This window comes from Oratosquilla oratoria, chromosome 1, assembly GCF_046742065.1.
Source record: "Oratosquilla oratoria isolate Oo_2021 chromosome 1, ASM4674206v1, whole genome shotgun sequence".
Lineage (NCBI taxonomy): Eukaryota > Metazoa > Arthropoda > Malacostraca > Stomatopoda > Squillidae > Oratosquilla > Oratosquilla oratoria.
Genome location: NC_134777.1, coordinates 82,682,042 through 82,704,541, shown reverse-complemented (window position 1 = coordinate 82,704,541; position 22,500 = coordinate 82,682,042). Strand labels below are relative to the sequence as shown.

The following is a 22,500-nucleotide window of genomic DNA, read 5'->3' as shown; positions in this document are numbered from 1 at the left end:
GGAATTCCTCCAGGAAGAGATCAATCACATTTTTTATATTTTCAAAAAACTACGGTATCCAGAAGGTGTTTTACACAGATTGAGGGAGAAGGCCCTAAGAATAAATAAAAGAAGCAGAGGAGATAAAAGAGGAGAGAGTAAGGTTGACAGTGGTAGGTTTTTGTCCGTCCCCAACTCAAGACGCGCGAGTAAAATGGAACAATTGTTCACGCGGGCAAGGTTAAAAATTGCGTTCGGCACTGGTACTAGGATAGGAGAGATTGTGAGGAATAAGAACAATGGTAAAGTCGAAATAGAAGAGAACAGCTTGATTTACAAAATACCATGCAAAAGCTGTCCCGTTAGTTATTTCGGAGAAACCAGCAGAGGGATAAAAAAAGTACCTATGAACACAAAAGCGACGTCAGAGCTCACAGAACTTTAAACTCGTTAGTGGTCCACCTTGACAACTTTGGCCACCTATCAGATTGAGAAAGAACAGAGGTGCTACATAAAAGTCTAACGAAACAGAGAAGAAAAGTAATTGAGGCAGCCTACATCAATTTACATCCATGTAGTAACCACCATGATTGATTTGTCAAATTGGCGAGAGTAACGGCCAGCTTGGTTCTTCGTGATGCCGAACGGTGGTGCATGAGGAGCGAAGACGAACGGGGAGGAACGGGGTAAGCTGAAAGTATATAAGCTGTCAATGATTTGTTTGTGTACACTCTGAGGAAGTCCTTTCAGGACGAATCGTTAGTAATAAAACTCCAACGGTTCCTGATGTTTACCTCACCTCCCTTCCACTCATTCTGTCTTACGCACTTCAACATATATATATACCCGTCTGGGGTATTTGTTGCATGTTAGTGTGGCAAAGTAGCATGCAGTTGATACTTTAGGGTCTATATGGGACGCCCTTACGGACCAGAGTCATGCATCATTTTGTCTGTGATAGAGGAAAACTCTGTTCATAGAGAAATTATGACACTTTTATGCTACGACTATCCCTCCGTTATGCTGTTCCCCAACCCCTTGTTACTGCACTGTACCATTTCTCTGAATATTCATTTCCTTTTTTCGCCTACCTACCCTGTGGTGGAAGAAAAGAATACTGCCACCCAGTATTTCCACTTGAGTCGTAAAAGGCGACAGAAAAGGGACGGGGGATGGGATTAGGGGTCCTATTACCTGTAGCCCCATAAGGGGACATTCCTAAAAAAGAAAGTAAAGGCATGAGAGAGTCTGGGAGTTTTCCAACCAGTACCCTAAGGTTTGGGTCTTTTAATGTGCGTAGATGTGGTACAGATGAGAGTAAAAGGGAAGAGATAGGCAGTATGTTTGTGAGAAGAAAGATGGATGTACTGGTTTTGAGTGAAACTAAAATGAAAGGAAGGGGAAACTGTGAGTTTGGGAGTGTAGCTGGGAGGTACTCAGGAGTGAAGAGGGGACGAGGGAGAGAAGGAGTGGCTATACTAGTAAGTGAAGAGATAAGTAAGCGGGTAGTGGAGTGGAAGGTGTCATCAAGGTTGATGTGGATGAAGGTGAAGCTGGGAAAGGAGATGTGGGTTTTTGTAAGTGCGTATGGACCTAGTATTAAGATGAGCGTAGAGGAAAGGGAGGCATTCTGGGTATATATAAATGAGTGCATAGAGGGATTAGGGAGAAATGCCAATGTAGTTGTATTGGGAGACCTAAATGCTAGGGTAGGAAATAAACCAATTGACGGAGTGATTGGGAAGTATGGAGTTCGAGGCAAAAATCGTAGTGGAGAATTGATGGTGGAGATGTGTCTTCAAAGAGAGTTGCTGATAGCAAATACAGTGTTTAGGAAGAGGGTGGTGGTGGTTGGGTGGTGGATGGAAGGGTGGCAGATAGAGCGTTAATGGACTATATAGTGGTGACCAGGAGTATGGTAGGGAGAGTTAAGGATGTACATGTTCTAAGGGGAGAGAGTGGGGGAATATCAGATCATTTCCTGGTGGAAGGTAAATTGAGAGGAGAGAATAGGAGGAAAAAGAGGAAAAGGGCAGAAGGTAGGGAGATACTTAGAGTGAACTGCTTAAATGAGAAAAAAAAGGAGAATGCGTATAAGAAGAAGCTGAGAGAGGAGTGGGAGAGAGTAAATGATAGAGTAGAACTAGGAGTAGAGGAATGGGGATGGTTCAAGGAGGGAGTCATAAGGTGTGCAAAGATGGTGTGTGGAACAAGGAGGGCTGGAGGAAATAGAAAGAAGGGTAGTGAGTGGTGGGATGAGGAAGCAAAGAAAGGAGTAGAAGAGAAGAAGCAGGCATTCATAGATTGGCTACATTTTAGGACGAGGGAATCGTATGAGAGGTACAAAGTAAAGAGAAGGGAAATTAAGCATAAGATAAAGGAAGCAAAGAGGAGACCAGATGTGAAATGGGGAAAGAGTATGACAGAAAATTTTGCAAGCAATAAAAAGATGTTTTGGAAGGAAGTTAAAAAAGGAAGAGGAGGCGAATCAAGTAGAGAAGAAAAGGTAAAAGGTGCATATGGAGAGATGATAATGGAAGAGAAGAGGAAGGTGGGCAGAGTATTTTAGGGAGTTGCTAAATGTGAAGGAGGATAGGGAGGGAAAGGTAGTTGCAGTGGGAAGCGCTAAGAAAATGAGAGTGAGGAGTGAGGAAAATAGAGGAGAAATAGGGATAGATAAAGTGAAGGCAGCTGTTAAGATGATGAGAGCAGGTAAGGCACCTGGGTTGGATGGATGCCTTGCAGAATGTCTGAAGAAAGAAGGTACAGTTATGGTGGACTGGCTGGTGAGGTTATTTAATGTTTGTTTGAGAGGGTAGAGTGCCGAAGACTGGAGGAGTGCCTGTATAGTTCCGCTTTACAAAGGAAAGTGGGACAAGTGTGAGTGTAGTTGGGAAGGCTTATGGGAGGGTCTTGAGTGAAAGGATTAGGAGAGGAACAGAGGGAGTAATTGGTGAGGAACAGTGTGGTATTAGGACAGGTAGGGGATGTGTAGATCAGATTTTTGTGGTAAGACAGATATGTGAGAAAGCTATAGGAAAAGGTAAGGATGTTTTTGGGACTTTTATGGATCTGGAAAAGGTTTACGACAGGGTAGACAGGAAGGCACTGTGGGAGGTACTGCAAATATATGGGATAGGAAGAAAGCTGTTAAGAGCAGTCAAGAGTTTTTATGAAAGTAGTAGAGCTTTTGTTGGGATTAGAAATGGAGAGAGTGAATGGTTTGAGGTAAAGGTGGGACTTCGTCAGGGGTGCGTTATGTCGCCCTGGCTGTTCAATCTTTACATGGATGGAGTGGTGCGAGAGGTGAATGCAAGAGTAGTGGGTCAGGGGTTAGAGATGATTAAAGAAAATGGAGAAAAGTGGGAGGTGAGCCAGCTGTTGTTTGCTGACGACATTGCGCTTGTAGCAGGACCAGAGGAGGGATTGAGGAAGTTAGTGACAGAGTTTGAGAAGGTGTGTGAAAGAAGGAAATTGAAGATGAATGTGGGCAAAAGTAAGGTGATGAGATGTACAAGGGGAGAGAGTGACAACAGGCTGGAGATGAGCATTAAGGGTGAGAAACTGGAGGAAGTGGATAGTTTTAGATACTTGGGTGTGAATGTGACGGGAAAGGGAGGAGTGGGGGTGGAGGAAGAATGTAGATTGAGAGAAGCGAGTAAATGCCTTGGTGGATTAAAAAGTGTAATGAGAAATAGACATTTGGGAATGGATGCTAAGAGGAGGTTATATGAAGGAGTGATTGTGCCAACAGCAATGTACGGGGCAGAAACATGAAACATGAAAGAGGAAGAGAGAAGGAGTTTGAATGAGATTGAGATGAAATGTCTGAGAAGTATGATAGGAGTTACTAGGCTAGATAGAGTGAGAAATGAGGAGGTGTGGAGGAGAATGGGGGTTGAAAGGGAGGTGGGAGATAGGGTTGATGAAAGAGTATTAGGATGGTTTGGACACATGGAAAAAATGAGTGAAGAATGATTAGTAAAAGAAGTGTGGAAGGCGGAGGTGGAAGAAGTGAATATGAGTGGGCGACCTAGGATGAGATGGATGGATGGGGTGAAAGGGGCTTTACAAAAGAGAGGAATGTCTGTTGAGGAAGGACGGGAGAGGACAGAAGATAGGGGTGAATGGAGAAGGGTTGTGTATAGATGATGTTGTGATGCATGAGGGGGAGTGGGTGGGGGATGGGGGGTGAGAAAGTATGTATGAGAAAAAAATTGACGCAGCCCGAAGGGATTTCTCCCCGTCTTCTCCTTTCCTGCATGAGGGGACGGAGAGGGGGGGTCGCTGAATTAATGAAGCGGCCTTGCTGTGGATGTGCTGTGTCTTGCGACACTGCTTCTGACCCAGGGCAGTGGACAGGATGCAGGGATGTCCCGTCATCCAGGATGTGCCAAGATAGGAGGGAGGGAGGAGGGTGGAGGGGAGTGGAATATATGGGAAATGAAATGGGTTGGAGTTATTTCTATCTTTTTTTTTTTTTTTTTTTTTTTTTTTTTTTTTGCTACCCCCCGTGTATGGGGGAGAAAGCCTTTGGTATATGTATGTATATATATATATATATATATATATATATATATATATATATATATATATTGTCACGATATTACCCCTAGCCAGGTGACACGGTACCCCATCCAGGTGTCAAAGTACCCATTCACCTAAATGACACCCTTCCTACTACACTGCCATCCTACTCCGAAGAAACAAGCAGTCAGCCTCCTCCTCCACCCCCCACTTCGGTCGCTCCGCAGCCAAGCGGTAGTTCAGCAGTTATGTCTGAATGACTGCCCTCAGCCAATCACTGGCCAAGACGTCAGCCTAGTTCCCCTATATAAAGCTAGGCATTCCCCACACTCAACACAGTCGTCGGCAGCCCTTGGCAGCAGACAGACGCACTCACACGAGCATAGTTAAGCTTGCTAGGGCTACTCCCTAGAGTTAACTGTAATCGTGGTCCAGCTTTACGTTGGAAAGCTTTTTTGGCAGTTACACTGCCACCCACCTCTGGGCATTTCCCAGTACTTTTTCCTTGTACCACCTTTCTCGTTATTTCGTAGCTCTCCGGGATCCGCACGAGCCCTTGTTGGCTCGTGAGACTTCTTCGTCGTCCGGCCCGGCGAAATCTAGCAACATCTATCGTAGTTTAGAAGTAGTGTAGACCCCGTACCACTGGGCACACAGTGGTCCTATTACGCGGCTGTCACCAGTCGCCAAAGGAAGCTGTGTGACCCCCTTTATATTGTATTTTTGCTCTGCTGAGCACATTTTTTCTGTGTACCAGGGGGCTCGTCCCCCCACCCCAACGCGCAGGATGGAGTCCTCAACTCCATCCCTGCAAACTAGGAAGACCTCCCCTGACGACCCCAATATCGACCCGGACAAGGCTAGACACGTTTTCCTTCATTCTGACCAGACCCGATTAGCTGACCTGAACCCATTTATGCTCAAAAAATGTCTTTCGCAATTCACCAATGATATTAGCCAAGTTAAGAAACTTAGAAGCGGAGACCTCCAAGTTACCACCAACTCTGGGAGAGCTACACGCGATCTTCTTAAGGCTAGGAAATTCCATAACTTCGATGTTGCTGCATCCCTCCCTAGGTCCCTCAACTCCTGCAGAGGAGTAATCCACTGCAGAGATTTGATGACCATGGAGGAATGTGACATCCTCGATGAGATGAAATCGGAAGGAATACTTGATGTTAAATTTATAACGCGACTGGACCGAGAAAAGAACATGCGAGTGAACACGCCCCTGATAATTCTCACATTCAATTCAACAACCCTCCCTGACCACGTCAAAATTAGGATTCTTTCATGTCCCAACACGACCATATGTCCCCAACCCTTTGCGCTGCAACAAGTGTTTCAAATATGGTCACCTTGCCAAATTCTGCAGCAAACAAACAGTCGTATGCGGTAAGTGTGCAGGCGAACATCCTACGGATGCCTGCTCTAATAACGTGTTTCAATGTGTTAACTGTCCCTCCAATAACAATCATGCATCCACCTCCCGAGAATGTCCCACTTTCAAGATAGAAAAACAAATTTGTACCGAAAAAGCAACTTGTGGCATATCCTTTTTACGAAGCAAGGAAGCGTGTGATGGAAAGACTAGTTACCCCAACTAGTACCTCCGGAGCAACTTCCTATGCTTCGGCAGTAAAGAAAACCTATAGAACAATTGAAACGCAAACTGAGAGCAAGCACTCCAAGGACAAAGAACACCGCCAAAGTAACAGGCAAACTCACTCGCACCTTCCTTCCCCGGCCATCCCAGAGCCTTCCAAACGTGTGCCCACACGTACTGAAGAGGATGTCAATATGGAGATCTCCGTTTCCCAAAAACGACTTTTAAGTCCTATTACCAGCCCAGACCGTTCATCCGGGGCTAAACACACCTCTCCCACTAAGGCCAAGAAAGGAAGAAACCGAAGCAGATAAAAAAAAAAATAACAATAAATAAATAAATAAATAAATGAATAAAAAAAAAAATAAATAAATAAATTAAAAAAAATAATAATGAAAATAATCCAGTGGAATTGCCGAGGTGTTAGAAGTAAATTAAATGACTTAATAATTTTTAACTCGCTCAACAACCCCTCAGTTATTTGTCTACAAGAGACTCACCTTGACCCCAGTGTTGAGTTCAAACTGAAGAACTACACCACCTATAGGAAGGACAGGTTGGCGCCTGGAGGGGGGGTCGCAGTTGCAGTCAGCGACTGCCTTCCCCAAGTGGAACTACCACTGGCCACCACCTTGGAAGCAGTCGCTATAAAAACGAAACTGCACAACAAACTCGTAACCATCTGCTCCCTGTACCTACCTCCCGACCCTCGTTTTCCACTAGAGGAACTAAACGGGTTGATAGAACAACTACCCCACCACAAACTGATAGTGGGAGATTTCAACTCCCACCATCGCATGTGGGGTAGCAACAAAACCTCTCCACGAGGGGAGCAGATGGAAGAAGTGCTCAATCAATAACAACCTGGTCCTCCTAAACACTGGCAGTCCCACTCGAGTAAACGATACTAGGGGTTCATTTTCATGTATAGATTTATCCATATCATCTCCTGCGTTGTCTGACATCACACAATGGAATACGCATGACGACACCATGCTCAGCGATCATTTCCCAGTAATACTAAAAATAGGGGGTGACCACGCTACGGCTCCTCCAGCCTACGGAGACAACCCACCCCCACCCAGTCCCAAATTAAACAACAAAAAAGCCAAATGGGAAAATTATAGCACAACCACCAACGTCAACATCACAGGGGATAATATGGATGACAAAATATTCAATTTATCCAACTCGATTTTGAATTCAGCTATTAAGCATATACCAAAAACCTCGGTATTTCACAAGCATAGAGTTCCCTGGTGGACATCAGACTGCAGAAAAGCACTTTGCAAGCGGAATAGGGCATATCGAACTTTTAAGAATAACCCCATTGCACCAAATTTTATTACTTTTAAAAAGACGCAAGCAGAGGCCCGTAGAACAATAAAACAAGCCAAACGAAAGTCTTGGCATGATTACATCTCCACAATAAACGCAAACACTCCTCTATCACAAATCTGGTCAGCCGTCCGTAAAATCGACGGCAAATATACACCAAACATTAAGACCCTAACCATTGGAAACACGTTTGTAGATGCTCCCCTGGACATCGCAAACACAATCGCAGACACATTTACGCAAACAAGCAACACAAATAACTACTCACCAACCTTTTTACAACACAAACAAAGACGGGAAGCAGAACCTCTGATCTTCCATACACAGACACACCACGATTATAACACCCCCTTCCAACTACACGAGCTTCAACAAGCCTTAAGCTCGTGTAGAGGAACCTCTGCTGGCCCAGATGAGATTAGGTATGAGATGCTGCAACATTTGAATTCAATTTCACTGGAAAAATTATTAGAAATATACAACGCAATTTGGATTAGTCAAGAATTCCCAAAAACATGGAGACATGCCCACGTCATACCTATTCTCAAAAAGGGGAAGGACCCAAAGAGTCCTTCCTCTTATCGCCCTATAGCGCTTACCAACTGCTTATGCAAAGTATTAGAACGTATGGCCAATAACAGATTAAAATTCATCCTAGAGTCTCAAAATTTAATAGTTCCTGCCCAATGTGGTTTCAGGAAAAATAGAAGTAGTCTTGACCATTTGGTCAACTTAGAACAAGATATCCTCTCCTCCTTTGAGAGGAAAGAATATCTTATTGCTTGCTTTTTAGATTTGGAAAGAGCCTACGACATGGCATGGCGACGTGGTATCCTCGAAAAACTCTATGCACTTGGCCTTAGAGGGAATCTCCCTATTTTCATTCAAAATTTCTTAAAAGAACGAACTTTTTCCGTTAAAAATCAAAATTATTATTCAACAGTACGCACACAAGAAAATGGCGTACCACAGGGAAGTGTGTTAAGTCCCACATTATTTATGTTGCTGATAAACGATATTCTACCCGCTCCACCTCGGAACCTTAAATACTCATTATACGCTGACGACGTCGGAATCTGGCATTCCTCACCGAACGCCAAGTTTTCCGGCTCTCGCGTACAACTGGCCCTGGACTCGCTCCAGGACTGGTCTGACAAATGGGGATTTAAGTTTTCGGAATTAAAGTCAACAGTAATTGTATTTTCACGCAGAGCCCAGGCAGAAATAAATCTGCAATTACATGGTACTCCCATTCCAGTACAAAATTCAACCTTTTTCCTTGGCCTGAGACTGGACTCCAGGCTAAGCTGGAAGGCCCATGTAAAATACTTAGTTGATGCGTGTAACAAGAGAATTAATTTGCTACGTAAACTAACGGGCCCAAATTGGGGAGCAGATAGGAAATCCCTGCTAATGATTTATAAGTCCCTGATTAGATCTAAACTAGACTATGGGTGTCATTTATGGTTCGGCAACACCAACCACGTTACAACCCCTGAACATCATCCAAAACAAAGGTCTAAGAATAGCGCTTGGAGAATTACGCTGCACAAGAATCGAAAGGCTGGAGGTTGAAGCAAATGTAACCCCCCTCCACTACAGGCGCGAGCTCCTTGCACTACGATACGTCGCCAAAGTGCTTCGCATCCCTCGACATCCCTGCAAGGAGACCATCAAACAACACGAGCACTTCACCAACTCCAGCCTAAATCCCCTTTCCATCAGGATCCGATCCTTGTGTGAGCAGTACTCAGTGCCACTGTGGTCAATAGAACAGCTGGAAGCCACCCATCTACCACCGTGGAAAAACATCGCCCCGAAGGTCAACATCAATCAAGACCTCAAGAAGAATACGTCTTCCACAGAAGAACTGAGACAGAAGACCCTGGAGACCATCCATAAGTACAATGACCACAGGGCACTGTACACTGATGGCTCCAAGTGCGGCCCCAAAACTGGGACAGGGTTATACTGCAACCAAACCCGGATGATGTTCAGATTGCCGGACCATACGAGCATATATATCGCCGAACTCTACGGTATATATCAAGCCTTAGAATATGCTCAATCTGACACACATAGTAATTTCGTCATATTCACAGATTCACTAAGTGCACTTCAGTCAATTAAGTCAGGTAACCATATGGAGAACTTCCTCTTGGGCAAAATCATTAGCACATTGTCGATAACTAACAAGTCCATTACTCTCTCTTGGGTTCCCAGTCACATTGGGATCTTCGGGAATGAGAAAGCGGACACCTTAGCCAAAACTGCCTTAGAAATAGACTCTATTACCGACATACCCCTGGACATAGGAACCTTCAATTCTGTTTTAAGAAAACAATTACACACCCACTGGCAACTCCAGTGGAACAATCTCGACATCTCGCACAAACAAAAGGAACACATAACAGATTGGTCGACATCATACAGAAATAACAGACAGGAGGAAATCGCCATAGCAAGACTGAGGATGAATTCGACCCGCCTCACCCACCTAAACCCATACATTAATGGCGTATTTCCTCCACAATGCAACACCTGCAACACTATACTATCCATAAGACACATACTCATACACTGCTCAAGATACAACACACAGCGCAAAGCGCTTATACAACACTGCAAACTTAAGAAAATTCAACTAAGCACCACAAATCTTCTGACCGACGACCGTTTACTTATTGACAAAGTAGTATTTTATTTGCGCACTACAGGACTATTGTGGAAATTATAATGGTAGATTAAAAAGGATCGCAGGTTCACACCAGGCTTAATGACCTCATTATAGGTCGATAGCCTTAAAGATCCAACAAAAAAAAAAACAAACACGCTCAACAGACTCGCTTCTAGCTAGCTGCCAGCTTCGCCCCCTCTGGATTGAAAGTAATCATTGCTTGGACAACCGACGACTCGACGTGCCAGGTTTCAGTCTTACCCATTCTCAAACATTCTACATATCTCATTCCCCGTTTATTCCTATTGTGTGTTAGGATTAATATTATTATTGTTTTGTTAACTTATGTTGTATGTTTGATTATATTTCATACTGAAATATTAAATGGTTGATACTGTCCTGTCTTTTGGCATACCAAATATCTGATGCGTTCTATATCCCCCTTCTAACTTTGTTGTGGCTTGGGCACTCGGTATGCCATTGTGGTTAACAAATATCTTTCCAGCCTGAGCCCTAACAAGTGGCGACCAATGCATAGGATCTCCGTAACTGTTCCACGTAACTACTGAGTAAGTTGTTACCTCCTCCCCCCTCTTTTTCATTAATCATCTTATTTCAGGACAGTGCCTTAACATTTATTTTCAGTATTAAATACAATCATTATTCTAGATATTAAATGCAATCATAATTCTAAGAGTCGAAAACTGACCAACAATGTTTAATTTTGTGTGTCGTTTAAAGTCTTTCGGGAATAAACGACCCGTTTGGTACACACCGCAAAATTACTTATAATTAACAAGCGGGACTAGCAGCCATATAGAATTCATTCCCATTTAAGTGTTTAGCCCACACTAATGGATTCTATCAGTGGTTAGGATTTGATAGTGTTTCTTTCCACTCCTCCAGACTCATTTTGTTCGTGTATCGTAAGTATCAACTATCGCTCAAGTATCGGAGTATTCATCCTTACCCAAGTCTCATTTCATTTCGTTCAAGTATCTCTAGTTGGATGCCTGTCTCAATCGAATACTACATCCAAATATCCCAGTATCCATTCAAGTCTCTATATCAAGTATCACTCGCTATCAAATAGATTTCTATATAGACGAGCATCTTTTCACACGAACAAAATCATAGGCTAGATTGATGGGTATAACGGTAACCGGAATCAGAGGGCCTGTTTTCGTTATCGAAGGGCTATTCTTGTTTAAACTCACACGTCTTAGTCTATCAACAACTGGTTACGACTAGTCCTCAAGTCTCAGTAAAATATTCGAATTGGAAGATTTTGTGGCCAATCCCTCGTATGTAACCTTCCAGGGACAAGTTACTAAAGATGATTGGAAGGACATAGTGAGATACTATAACATAGACATTCAGTCCTCAAAGCCCAAAAGCGCAATAAAGAAAATAGTGGTAGAACAGCTGGTTCAATTAGGAATAATAGAGACAGGAGCCAAAGACACACAGATTACTCCCAATTTGACATTCCCAAAAGACCAGAATGGAGCAACGGCCGAGTCTCTTAGCCCTGGACAATCTCCTACCAGACAATCCCCGACAACCCAACCAGCAGACAATATGCAACTGGAACAATTAAGACTAAAATATCAGTTTCAATTAGAACATTCAAAATTAGAATTGGAAAGAGAAAGACTAGAAAAGGAAAGAGAATCAAAATTAGCATTGGAAAGAGAAAGATTAGAAAAGGAAAGAGAATTGGAAAGAGAAAGATTAGAAAAGGAAAGAGAATTGGAAAGAGAAATATTAGAAAAGGAAAGAGAATTAAAATTAGAATTGTAAAGAGAAAGATTAGAAAAGGAAAGAGAATTGGAGAGAGAGAAATTAGCATTGGAAAGAGAGAGATTAGAAGTGGAAAAAACCTCAGAACTAAGGAAATCACAATACAAGAGAAAAGCAAAGAAAGAGAATTAGACATTCAGGAGAAAGGAGTACGACTGAATGTAGGTAATTTGTCTTCTTTAATCCCTGCATTTTCACCAGAGGATGTAGACGGCTACTTCAAAATCTTTGAAGCAATAGCTCTCAAACAGGTATGGCCCAAAGATGACTGGCTTACAATACTAACTCCAAAATTAACAGGAAAAGCTCTTCAGGTGTACAATAGTTTAGACAGGCCCGACGATTACGATTTTGTTAAGAAACAGGTTCTACATGCGTATGTTCTAACCCCTGATGGCTATAGACAAAAATTTTGATCTTTAACAAAATCTCATGCTCAAACTTATGTTTAATTTGCCTCAGAAAAACTTAGACAGTGTAAAAAAAATTTAGAAGCTATAGATGTAACTACCTTTTCAGAACTTCTCAATACTATAGTCCTGGAGGAATGGAAAAGTAAAATCCCCTTTCACATTTTGAGATATGTAGAAGATAGAAGGGAAAAAGACCTGATCCAGGCCGCCGAGTTAGCTGATGCCCAAGCCTTGATGATAGAGACATGAGGAAGCGAAACTCGTGAGATCCTCTTCTGGTTATCGCCATGAAGGAGCAGGTGGTAAAGTAGGAAGTAACATAAATTATAATCGTATTTCCCAGACAGTACAGTGTAGTTATTGTAAAAAGACAGGTCACTTCATTCAAGAATGTAATCATCCAGGTTGTAAAGCCTCAAGCAAATTTAAAGATCATAGTGCCAAATCTAAACCTATTGCAGCCTCTAATGTTCATAATCCCCATACTTCTTTTGACCCATACATTTTCCAAGGAAAAGTATCTTTACATAAAGGTGGTCCTAATTACCCCGTTACCATATTTAGGGATACAGGGGCAGCCCAGTCAATTCTCCTCTCAGATGTCATTCCCAATATATCCAATGCATTTACAGGTGAAAACGTTTTATTGTCTGATCTTACAAGTCAAACTTCTTACCCCCTAGCAGAAGTTTATCTAGAATGTGCATTCCTTACTTCTCAAGTGCAAGTTGCAGTACGTCACGGATCCTTACCTATTCACGGGATAAAGTTCCTCTTGGGTAACTATCTCGCTGATACCCTAATCGTTCCCCCACCAAGGACAGTAGGTAAACCTTTACCTGCAAGTCCCACCCTTGAATTGGATGAGAGTTGTCCACATCTGTTTCCAGCCTGTGCTGTAACTCGATCCCAAAGTAAGGTAACGTCTTCTTCTCCACTCTCGCATTCCTCATCCTTACTCAAGTCCTTACCCACCTCTCCTCCATCCTTTGGTAAGGAGGATTTAATCAACAAAACACTAACCAAGGACGAACTCGTCCAAGCTCAACAAAAGGATGATACACTCTCCTACTTACTACACATAGCCACAACCAAAGACATAGACACCACCCCTTGCTTCTATTTTCAAGATGGAATCTTGATGAGAGTATACATAAGCTACAAACATGGGCAGAAAAACGCCAAATTGTACTTCCTCGCTCAGTCAGAAATAGTGTATTGAAATTAGCTCATGATGGTTTCGCAGGACACTTAGGAGTGAGGAACACATACTTCAAAATATTTGATCATTTTTTCTGGCCAGGAATGCGAAAAGACATCTCTAACTTCATCAGGACCTGTCACGTCTGCCAGGCTGCGGGTAAGCCAAATCAAAACATTCCTAAAGCCCCACTTAAGCCCATTCCTATCAGTGAGGAACCCTTTGATAAAATAATTATAGATTGTGTGGGACCATTACCTAAATCAAAAAATGGTAATGAATACATGTTAACTGTTGTCGATGTGGCTTTCCGTTACCCGGAGGCATTTCCTCTTAATTCAATTTCAGCCCAATCAATCATTAAACCCTTATTGTCAATGTTTACCTCTAAAGGAATCCCTAGACAAATTCAATCTGATCAAGGAACCAATTTTACTAGTTCTCTTTTCAACCAGGTCCTTACGGAGTTAGGAATAGAGCATGTTACATCCTCCGCTTACCACCCGCAATCTCAGGGTTGTGTGGAAAAGTACCATCAATCGCTGAAAGCCATGCTGCGCAAATATTGCCTAGATACAGGATCTAGTTGGGACTCTAATATCGATTGGATTCTCTTCTCCATCAGAGAAGCTAACCATGAGGCCATGGGGTTCTCACCCTTTGAATTGTTATACGGGCGATCCTTAAGAGGACCCTTAACCTTGTTCAAAGAACAATGGTTTAAATCGAATCAAGAGAAAACTAATGTTAATTCATATGTCCAGAATTTGATAAATAAATTGCAGGAGGTGAGAGCTGTGTCCAAAGCCCATTTTTCCCAGTTCCAGAAAAGGAGTAAGATGGAGTATGATAGAACCTCCAAAGTAAGAACTTTCAAGGTAGGAGATATGGTGTTAGCCTTTCTCCCTCCATCAACTAACCTTTTTCATAAAAAGTTCTTTGGTCCATATAAGATCCTAGAACAACAAGGACCTTTAAATTATGTAATTGAAACTCCTGACAGAAGGAAAAAACAGCAGCTGGTACACATAAATCTTATCAAACGTTACCTTTCCAGACCACCAGAGGAGGATACCAAGACCATGCCCATATCTATTGTGAATCCTGTAACATTGCCGAAGGACGAAGGCACCCCAACTACAGATTTCCCCCCTGCCCAACAGTGCCTTCTCCAATAGGGAAACATTGCACCACCTGGATAAGTATCTCTCTGGGCTTCACCCAAGTCAAAAAACTCAATTAATCAGTGTCATTAGACGGTTTCCAGAAATTACCCTACACTACCCAGGCTTATGCAATGTTTTCCAACATAATATCCAGTTAAAAGATACAAATCAAGCTCCCATTAGACAGCGTCCATATCCCTTAAACCCCGAAAAGACTGAAATTCTTAAAGAAGAAGTCCAGTATCTCCTAGATCATGGTTTGGCAGAACCTAGCCATTCCCCTTGGGCTTCACCCTGCCTTTTGGTACCAAAGGCAGATAACACGTTTCGTATGTGTACAGACTATCGTAAGATAAACGATGTCACCGTCCGGGATGCATACCCGTTGCCCCTTATTGAACAGTTACTAGATATGATAAGTGATGCCCCTTTCATATCTACCATAGACTTGCTCAAAGGCTATTATCAAGTAGCCTTAACCCAAGAAGCGAAAGCCATCTCTGACTTCGTAACCTCTTTTGGTCTGTACTAATACAGAGTGATGGCGTTTGGACTTACTAATGCCCCTGCTACCTTCCAGAGGTTAATCAATGCTGTCATCCAAGGTCTACCTGGAGTAGGAGCATATCTCGACGATGTGGTGGTGGTAGCTGACAACTGGGAAGACCACTTGACCCGATTAGATGGTCTATTCCATCGTCTGAAGGAGGCGGGCTTGGTGATCAACTTGTAGAAGTCCGTGTTTGCTCGAGGGACCGTGACTTACCTAGGCCACACCGTAGGTGGTGGTTCGGTGCGGCCCAAGAAAGCCAACGTAGAAGCGATCCTAGCCTTCCCTACACCAAGGACAAGGAAGGAGGTGATGAGGTCCCTTGGGATGGCCGGTTATTATCGCCGCTTCTGCAAGAACTTCTCCACCGTCGCGGCTCCCCTTACCGACCTGACCAGCTCGGCCAAATCCTTCCAGTTGTCCCCATCCTGCCAGACGTCTTTCGAGAACATCAAATCGTTCCTGACTTCCGAACCGGTGCTAAAGACGCCTAACTACCACCTACCATTCCACCTGCAAATAGATGCCAGTGGAGTTGGAGTGGGCGCAGTGTTGCTACAACCTGATCCTACCTCCACCATTCTCCATCCTGTGGCCTTCTTCTCGGCAAAGCTCAACAAACATCAAGAGAGCTACTCCACCATAGAGAAGGAAGCCCTATACCTCGTCCTGGCAATCAAGAAGTTTCGGTGTTATCTCCAGTCATCAACAACACCCATCAAGATATTCATCGACCATAACCCTCTCGCTTTCATTCAGAAAGCAAAGCTGCAGAATCAGAAAATTATTCGTTGGGCTCTAACCTTACAATAGTACCATCTAGATATCCACCACATAAAAGGGCCTGACAACATCATAGCAGATACTCTCTCCCGGGCTCCAGTCACCTAACCTCCTTCGTGTTCCCCTTCGGAGGTCTTCGGTGGGGGGGTGTCACGATATTACCCCTAGCCAGGTGACACGGTACCCCATCCAGGTGTCAAAGTACCCATTCACCTAAATGACACCCTTCCTACTACACTGCCATCCTACTCCGAAGAAACAAGCAGTCAGCCTCCTCCTCCACCCCCCACTTCGGTCGCTCCGCAGCCATGCGGTAGTTCAGCAGTTATGTCTGAATGACTGCCCTCAGCCAATCACTGGCCAAAACGTCAGCCTAGTTCCCCTATATAAAGCTAGGCATTCCCCACGCTCAACAGACTCGCTTCTAGCTAGCTGCCAGCTTCGCCCCCTCTGGATTGAAAGTAATCATTGCTTGGACAACCGACGACTCGACGTGCCAGGTTTCAGTCTTACCCATTCTTAAACATTCTACATATCTCATTCCCCGTTTATTCCTATTGTGTGTTAGGATTAATATTATTATTGTTTTGTTAACTTATGCTGTATGTTTGATTATATTTCATACTGAAATATTAAATGGTTGATACTGTCCTGTCTTTTGGCATACCAAATATCTGATGCGTTCTATATCCCCCTTCTAACTTTGTTGTGGCTTGGGCACTCGGTATGCCATTGTGGTTAACAAATATCTTTCCAGCCTGAGTCATAACAATATATATATATATACAAGCCCACCGGCTGCGCCGGCCCAGCTACGCCGGGGGCCTTGGCCTGCGGCGCTGCGCGCCCTGGGCTACGCCCCTTTTTTGGAAAATAAAGAGTTCTTCTTCGAGTTCTTCTTCGAGTTCTTCTTCGAGTTCTTCGAGTTCTTCTTCGAGTTCTTCTTCGAGTTCTTCGAGTTCTTCTTCGAGTTCTTCTTCGAGTTCTTCTTCGAGTTCTTCGAGTTCTTCTTCGAGTTCTTCGAGTTCTTCTTCGAGTTCTTCTTCGAGTTCTTCTTCGAGTTCTTCGAGTTCTTCTTCGAGTTCTTCTTCTTCGAGTTCTCCTTCTTCTTCGAGTTCTTCTTCGAGTTCTTCTCTTTCGAGTTCTTCTTCGAGTTCTTCTTTTTCGAGTTCTTCGAGTTCTTCTTTTTCGAGTTCTTCGAGTTCTTCGAGTTCTTCTTCTTCGAGTTTTTCGATTTCTTCTTCGAGTTCTACTTCTTCTTCTTCTTCGAGTTATTCGAGTTCTTCCTCTTCTTCTTCGATTTCTTCGAGTTCTTCTTCACCGTAGTTGGCGGTGTAACCGATTTACCACCAAACGCGAAGGTGTGACCGAATTACCACCGGACGGCGTAAGCAACCATTAAATTTTTTTTATATTAGATATATATATATATATACAAATATATATATATACACATATATATATACATATATATACATGTATATATGCTAGTAAGAAAACGGGTACGTGTGTTCACTTATGCAAAGTAGACCACTTGGAAAAAGAAACTAACGAAGCAGAGCGCTTTAGTACATTACATCTTCAGGGCAAAAAGTACTTTTTGCACTGGATGTAATACACGAAAGTGCTCTGCTTCGTTTGTTTCTTTTTCCAAGTGGTCTACTTTACGTATATATATATATATATATATATATATAATATATATATATATATATATATATATATATATATATATATATATATATATATATATATATATATATATATATAAATATATATATATATATATATATATATATATATATATAACATATATATATATATATATATATATATATATATATAAACACACTTGTGTATAAATATATATATATATATATATATATATATATATATATATATAAACCCTAAGGTTTGGGTCTTTTAATGTGCGTGGATGTGATACAGATGAGAGTAAAAGGGAAGAGATAGGTAGTATGTTTGTGAGAAGAAAGATCGATGTGTTGGCTTTGAGTGAAACTAAGCTGAAAGGGAAGGGCGATTGTAAGTTTGGGAGTGTAAGTGGGAGGTTATCAGGAGTGAAGAGAGGGCGAGGGAGGGAAGGGGTGGCTATACTAGTAAGTGAAGAGATAGGTAAACGTGTAGCGGAGTGGAAGGAGTTTTCCTCAAGGATAATGTGGATGAGGGTGAAACTGGGAAAGGAGATGTGGGTTTTTGTAAGTGCATATGGGCCTGGCAGTGAGAAGAGTGTAGAAGAAAGGGAGGCCTTCTGGATAGATTTAAATGAGTGCATAGAGGGTTTAGGGAGAAATGTAGATGTAATAGTACTGGGAGACCTTAATGCTAGGGTAGGAAAGGATCCAATTGATGGAGTGGTTGGGAAATGTGGAGTTCCAGGAAAAAATCGTAGTGGAGAGTTGATGGTGGAAATGTGTCTAGAAAGAGAGTTGATGACAGCAAATACGGAAGAAAGTCAAGCATAAGTACACATGGGAGAGGGTGGTGGAGGGAAGGGTGGTAGATAGAGCGTTAATGGATTATGTAGTGGTAAATAGGATTATGATAGGAAGAGTTAAGGATGTACATGTGCTAAGGGTAGAGGGTGGGGGAATATCAGATCATTTTCTGGTGGAAGGTAAGTTGAGAGTGGAGGACAGACGGAGAAAGGGGAAAGGGACAAAAGGTAGGGAGGTACTTAGAGTGAACTCTTTGAATGAAGAGGAAAAGGAGAAGGAGTACAAGAAGAAGCTGAAGGAGGAGTGGGAGGGAGTGAAGGATAGAGTAGAGGTAGGTGTGGAGGAGGAATGGGGATGGTTCAAGAAGGGAGTCACAAAGTGTACAAAGATGGTGTGTGGAACAAGAAGGACAGGAGGAAATAGAAGGAAGGGTAGTGAATGGTGGGATGAGGAAATGAAGAAGGTTGTAGAAGAGAAGAAGCGAGCTTATACAGATTGGTTACAAAATAGGATGAGGGAGTCATATGAGACGTACAAAGAAAAGAAAAGAGAAGTAAAGAAAAAGGTAAAGGAGGCAAAGAGGAGAGCAAATGTAAAATGGGGTAAGAGTATGACAGAAAATTTTGAAAGTAATAAAAAGATGTTTTGGAAAGAATTTAAGAGAGGAAGAGGAGGCAAATCAAGTAGAGAAGGAAAGGTAAAAGGTGCAGATGGAGAGATGATAATGGAGGAGAAGGGAGTAAGGGGAAGATGGGTAGAATATTTTAGGGAGTTGCTAAATGTGAAGGAGGATAGGGAGGGAAAGATAGCTGCAGTGGGAAATGCTAAGAAAATGAGAGTGATGAGTGAGGAAAATGGAGGAGAAATAAGGAAGGATGAAGTGAAGGCAGCAGTTAAGATGATGAAAGCAGGTAAGACACCTGGTCTGGATGGATGCCATGCAGAATGTCTTAAAAAAGGAGGTACAGTGATGGTGGACTGGTTGGTGAGGTTATTCAATGTTTGCTGGAGAGAGGGTAGAGTGCCGGAGGACTGGAGGAGTGCTTGTATAGTTCCACTTTACAAGGGAAAGGGGGACAAGTGTGAATGTAGTAGTTTCAGAGGGATTAGCTTGTTAAGTGTAGTTGGGAAGGCTTATGGGAGGATCTTGATTGAGAGGATTAGGAGAGGAACAGAGGGAGTAATTGGTGAGGAACAGTGTGGATTTAGGACAGGTAGAGGTTGTGTAGATCAGATTTTTGTGGTAAGACGGATATGTGAGAAAGCTATAGGAAAGGGGAAAGATGTTTTTTGGGCCTTTATGGATCTGGAAAAGGCTTACGACAGGGTAGACAGAAAGGCACTGTGGGAGGTTATGCGGATATACGGGATAGGAGGAAAGATTCTCAGAGCTATCAAGAGTTTTTATGAAAGTAGTAGAGCTTGTGTCAGGATTAGAAATGGAGAGAGTGGGTGGTTCGAGGTAAAGGTGGGACTTCGTCAAGGATGCGTTATGTCGCCCTGGCTGTTCAACTCATACATGGATGGGGTAGTGCGAGAGGTAAATTCAAGGGTAGTGGGTCAGGGATTGGAGATGGTTAAAGAAAATGGAGAAAAGTGGGAGGTGAGCGAGCTCTTTTTTGCGGACGACACTGCGCTTGTGGCAGGATCGGAGGAGGGATTGAGGAAGTTGGTGACAGAGTTTGGGAGAGTGTGTGATAGAAGAAAGCTGAAGATAAATGTGGGTAAAAGTAAGGTGATGAGATGTACAAGGGGTGAAAGTGACAGTAATCTGGAAGTGAGCATTAAGGGATAGCAACTGGAGGAAGTGGATAGTTTTAGATACTTGGGTGCAAATGTGGCAGGAAAAGGTGGAGTGAAGGTGGAGGTAGAATGTAGATTGAGAGAAGCGAGTAAATGCCTTGGTGGATTAAAAAGTGTAATGAGGAATAGACATTTGGTAATGGATGCTAAGAGGAGACTGTATGAAGGAGTGATTGTGCCAACAGCACTGTATGGAGCAGAAACATGGAACATAAGAGAGGAAGAGAGAAGGAGCTTGAATGTGTTTGAGATGAAGTGTCTGAGAAGTATGATGGGGGTTACTAGGCTAGATAGAGAGAAATGAGGAGGTGAGGAGGAGAACAGGGGTGGAAAGGGAGTTGGGAGATAGGGTTGATGAAAGAGTATTAGGATGGTTTGGACACATGGAAAGAATGAGTGAAGAAAGACTAGTAAAGGAGGTATGGAAGGCGGATGTGGAGGGAGTGAACATGAGGGGACGTCCTAGGATGAGATGGATGAATGGGGTGAAGGGGGCTTTGGGGGAGAGGGGAATGTCTGTTGAGGAAGGACGGGAAAGGACAGAAGACAGGGGTGAATGGAGAATGGTTGTATATGGAAGATGTTGTGATGCATGAGATGGAATGGACGGGGGGATGGCCGGTGAGGTAGTGTGTGTGAGCAAAATTTTGACGCAGCCCGAAGGGATTTCTCCCCGTCTTCTCCTTTATATGGGGGGACGGAGAGGGGGGGTCGCCGATTTAATGAAGCGGCCTTGCTGTGGATGTGGTGTGTCTTGCGACACTGCTTCTGACCCAGGGCAGTGGACAGGTGTGCAGGGATGACCCGTCATCTAGGAGGTGCTAAGATGGGAGGGAGGGTGGAGGGGTGTGGAGTGTTTTCTGGGATGGAATAGGTGGGAATGATTTTATGCCTTTTCCTTTTTGGCTACCTCCCTAGTAAGGGGGGAAAAGCGTTGGTATATGTATGTATGTATATATATGTACATATACATATTATATATATATATATATATATATATATATACATATATACAGTATATGTACATATACATACATATATATATATATATATATATATATATATATTATTTACCTAACATTAGCGCCGTGACCATGATTCGAACCAATGCGCTGGACTTCCCTAGTGGATGCCAGCCGCACGCGCTTCCATTGAGCTATTGTAGGCTATCCGCGACTTAATTTTGCCACATTTGCAGTTTGTTTTAGGTTGGGCTCTACTTACAACACATACATCATTGCAAGGGAGAAGGTACTGCACGTGAATATATATCTACAAGTATGTTATGCATGTGTGCAAGATGGTGAGATAAACACGGAAAACAGTTGAAATTTTTATTTAAAGTTTGGTCCTTACCATGATTTCCTCTGAGGAGGTCCTGGTGAAGACGACAGTAAGGGAATAAAAACTCCAAGTGTTCTCTATATTTACTTCACCAAGTTGCCACTCATTGGTCTTCCATACGTCAACAATAATAATAACCATAGTCTTTGTCCTTGGAGACAATATCGCTCCGAAGAGTTGGAGATTTACAGGTAACAAAGGAGGTACCTGAGGATAGCGTAAAGGAGGGATAGTAGAATTTAAGTGTGATCAATAATCCTCTTTTAGTGGAGGCGGGCCTAATTTACATGTTACTTTCTCCACACTATTCAATGCTTCATTTCTAAATCTCAAAACATCCAAAGAGGAGACTGCAATAAATGCCACTGACTCACCTCGTCCTCTCCCCTTGCAGCCGGTGGGCAGCCAGTGGCCTTCGAGGTGAGCGCCAACCAGGGCGACTCGCTCATCAAGCGTCATCCTCCGAGGCGGTTCCAGAAACTCGAGGACCAGCAGCAGCAGGAGCCCCTGACGCAGGAAGACCTCGAGCAGAAGCAGGCCACTGCGGAGAAACGCCGGCAGGAGGTTAGTTTCGTGGAGGTGTATCCCAGCTGAATAGAACCGCCTAGCGTTAGCCAAAATAGATCTTCAGTGTGTAGAGGGATAATCTTCGACTGGTTTCTAATGAAGCGGCGCCACCGAGTAGTGAATTTCCATAATAACGAGAAAAAGTCAGGTCGGTCAAAGTCGCGCTGAGAAACACATTATCTGTCTGCCTAGGTAACATTTCAAGAGGTATCAAACAAGTGCATTTCTAATTCCACTGTTTTGTCCAGTTTTAAGGTAACCCTAAGGAAATCACCATTTCTATAAAT

The 22,500-nt window shown here is 43.0% G+C and overlaps 1 protein-coding gene across 2 annotated transcripts in view; it reads right to left on the bottom strand.

The window, feature by feature from the left end:
• The window catches only part of Zip102B (Zinc/iron regulated transporter-related protein 102B), a 570,902-nt gene that overhangs the window by 8,745 nt on the left and 539,657 nt on the right, over positions 1 to 22,500 (bottom strand). For both annotated transcript variants that reach the window (XM_076173514.1, XM_076173425.1), the window contains 2 exons: positions 22,021 to 22,187; positions 21,659 to 21,853 (listed from right to left, as the gene is read on the bottom strand). In XM_076173514.1, the coding sequence (XP_076029629.1) occupies positions 21,768 to 21,853; positions 22,021 to 22,187 (253 nt within the window). In that variant the 3' untranslated portion in view covers positions 21,659 to 21,767. The remainder of the gene's footprint in view (positions 1 to 21,658; positions 21,854 to 22,020; positions 22,188 to 22,500) is intronic.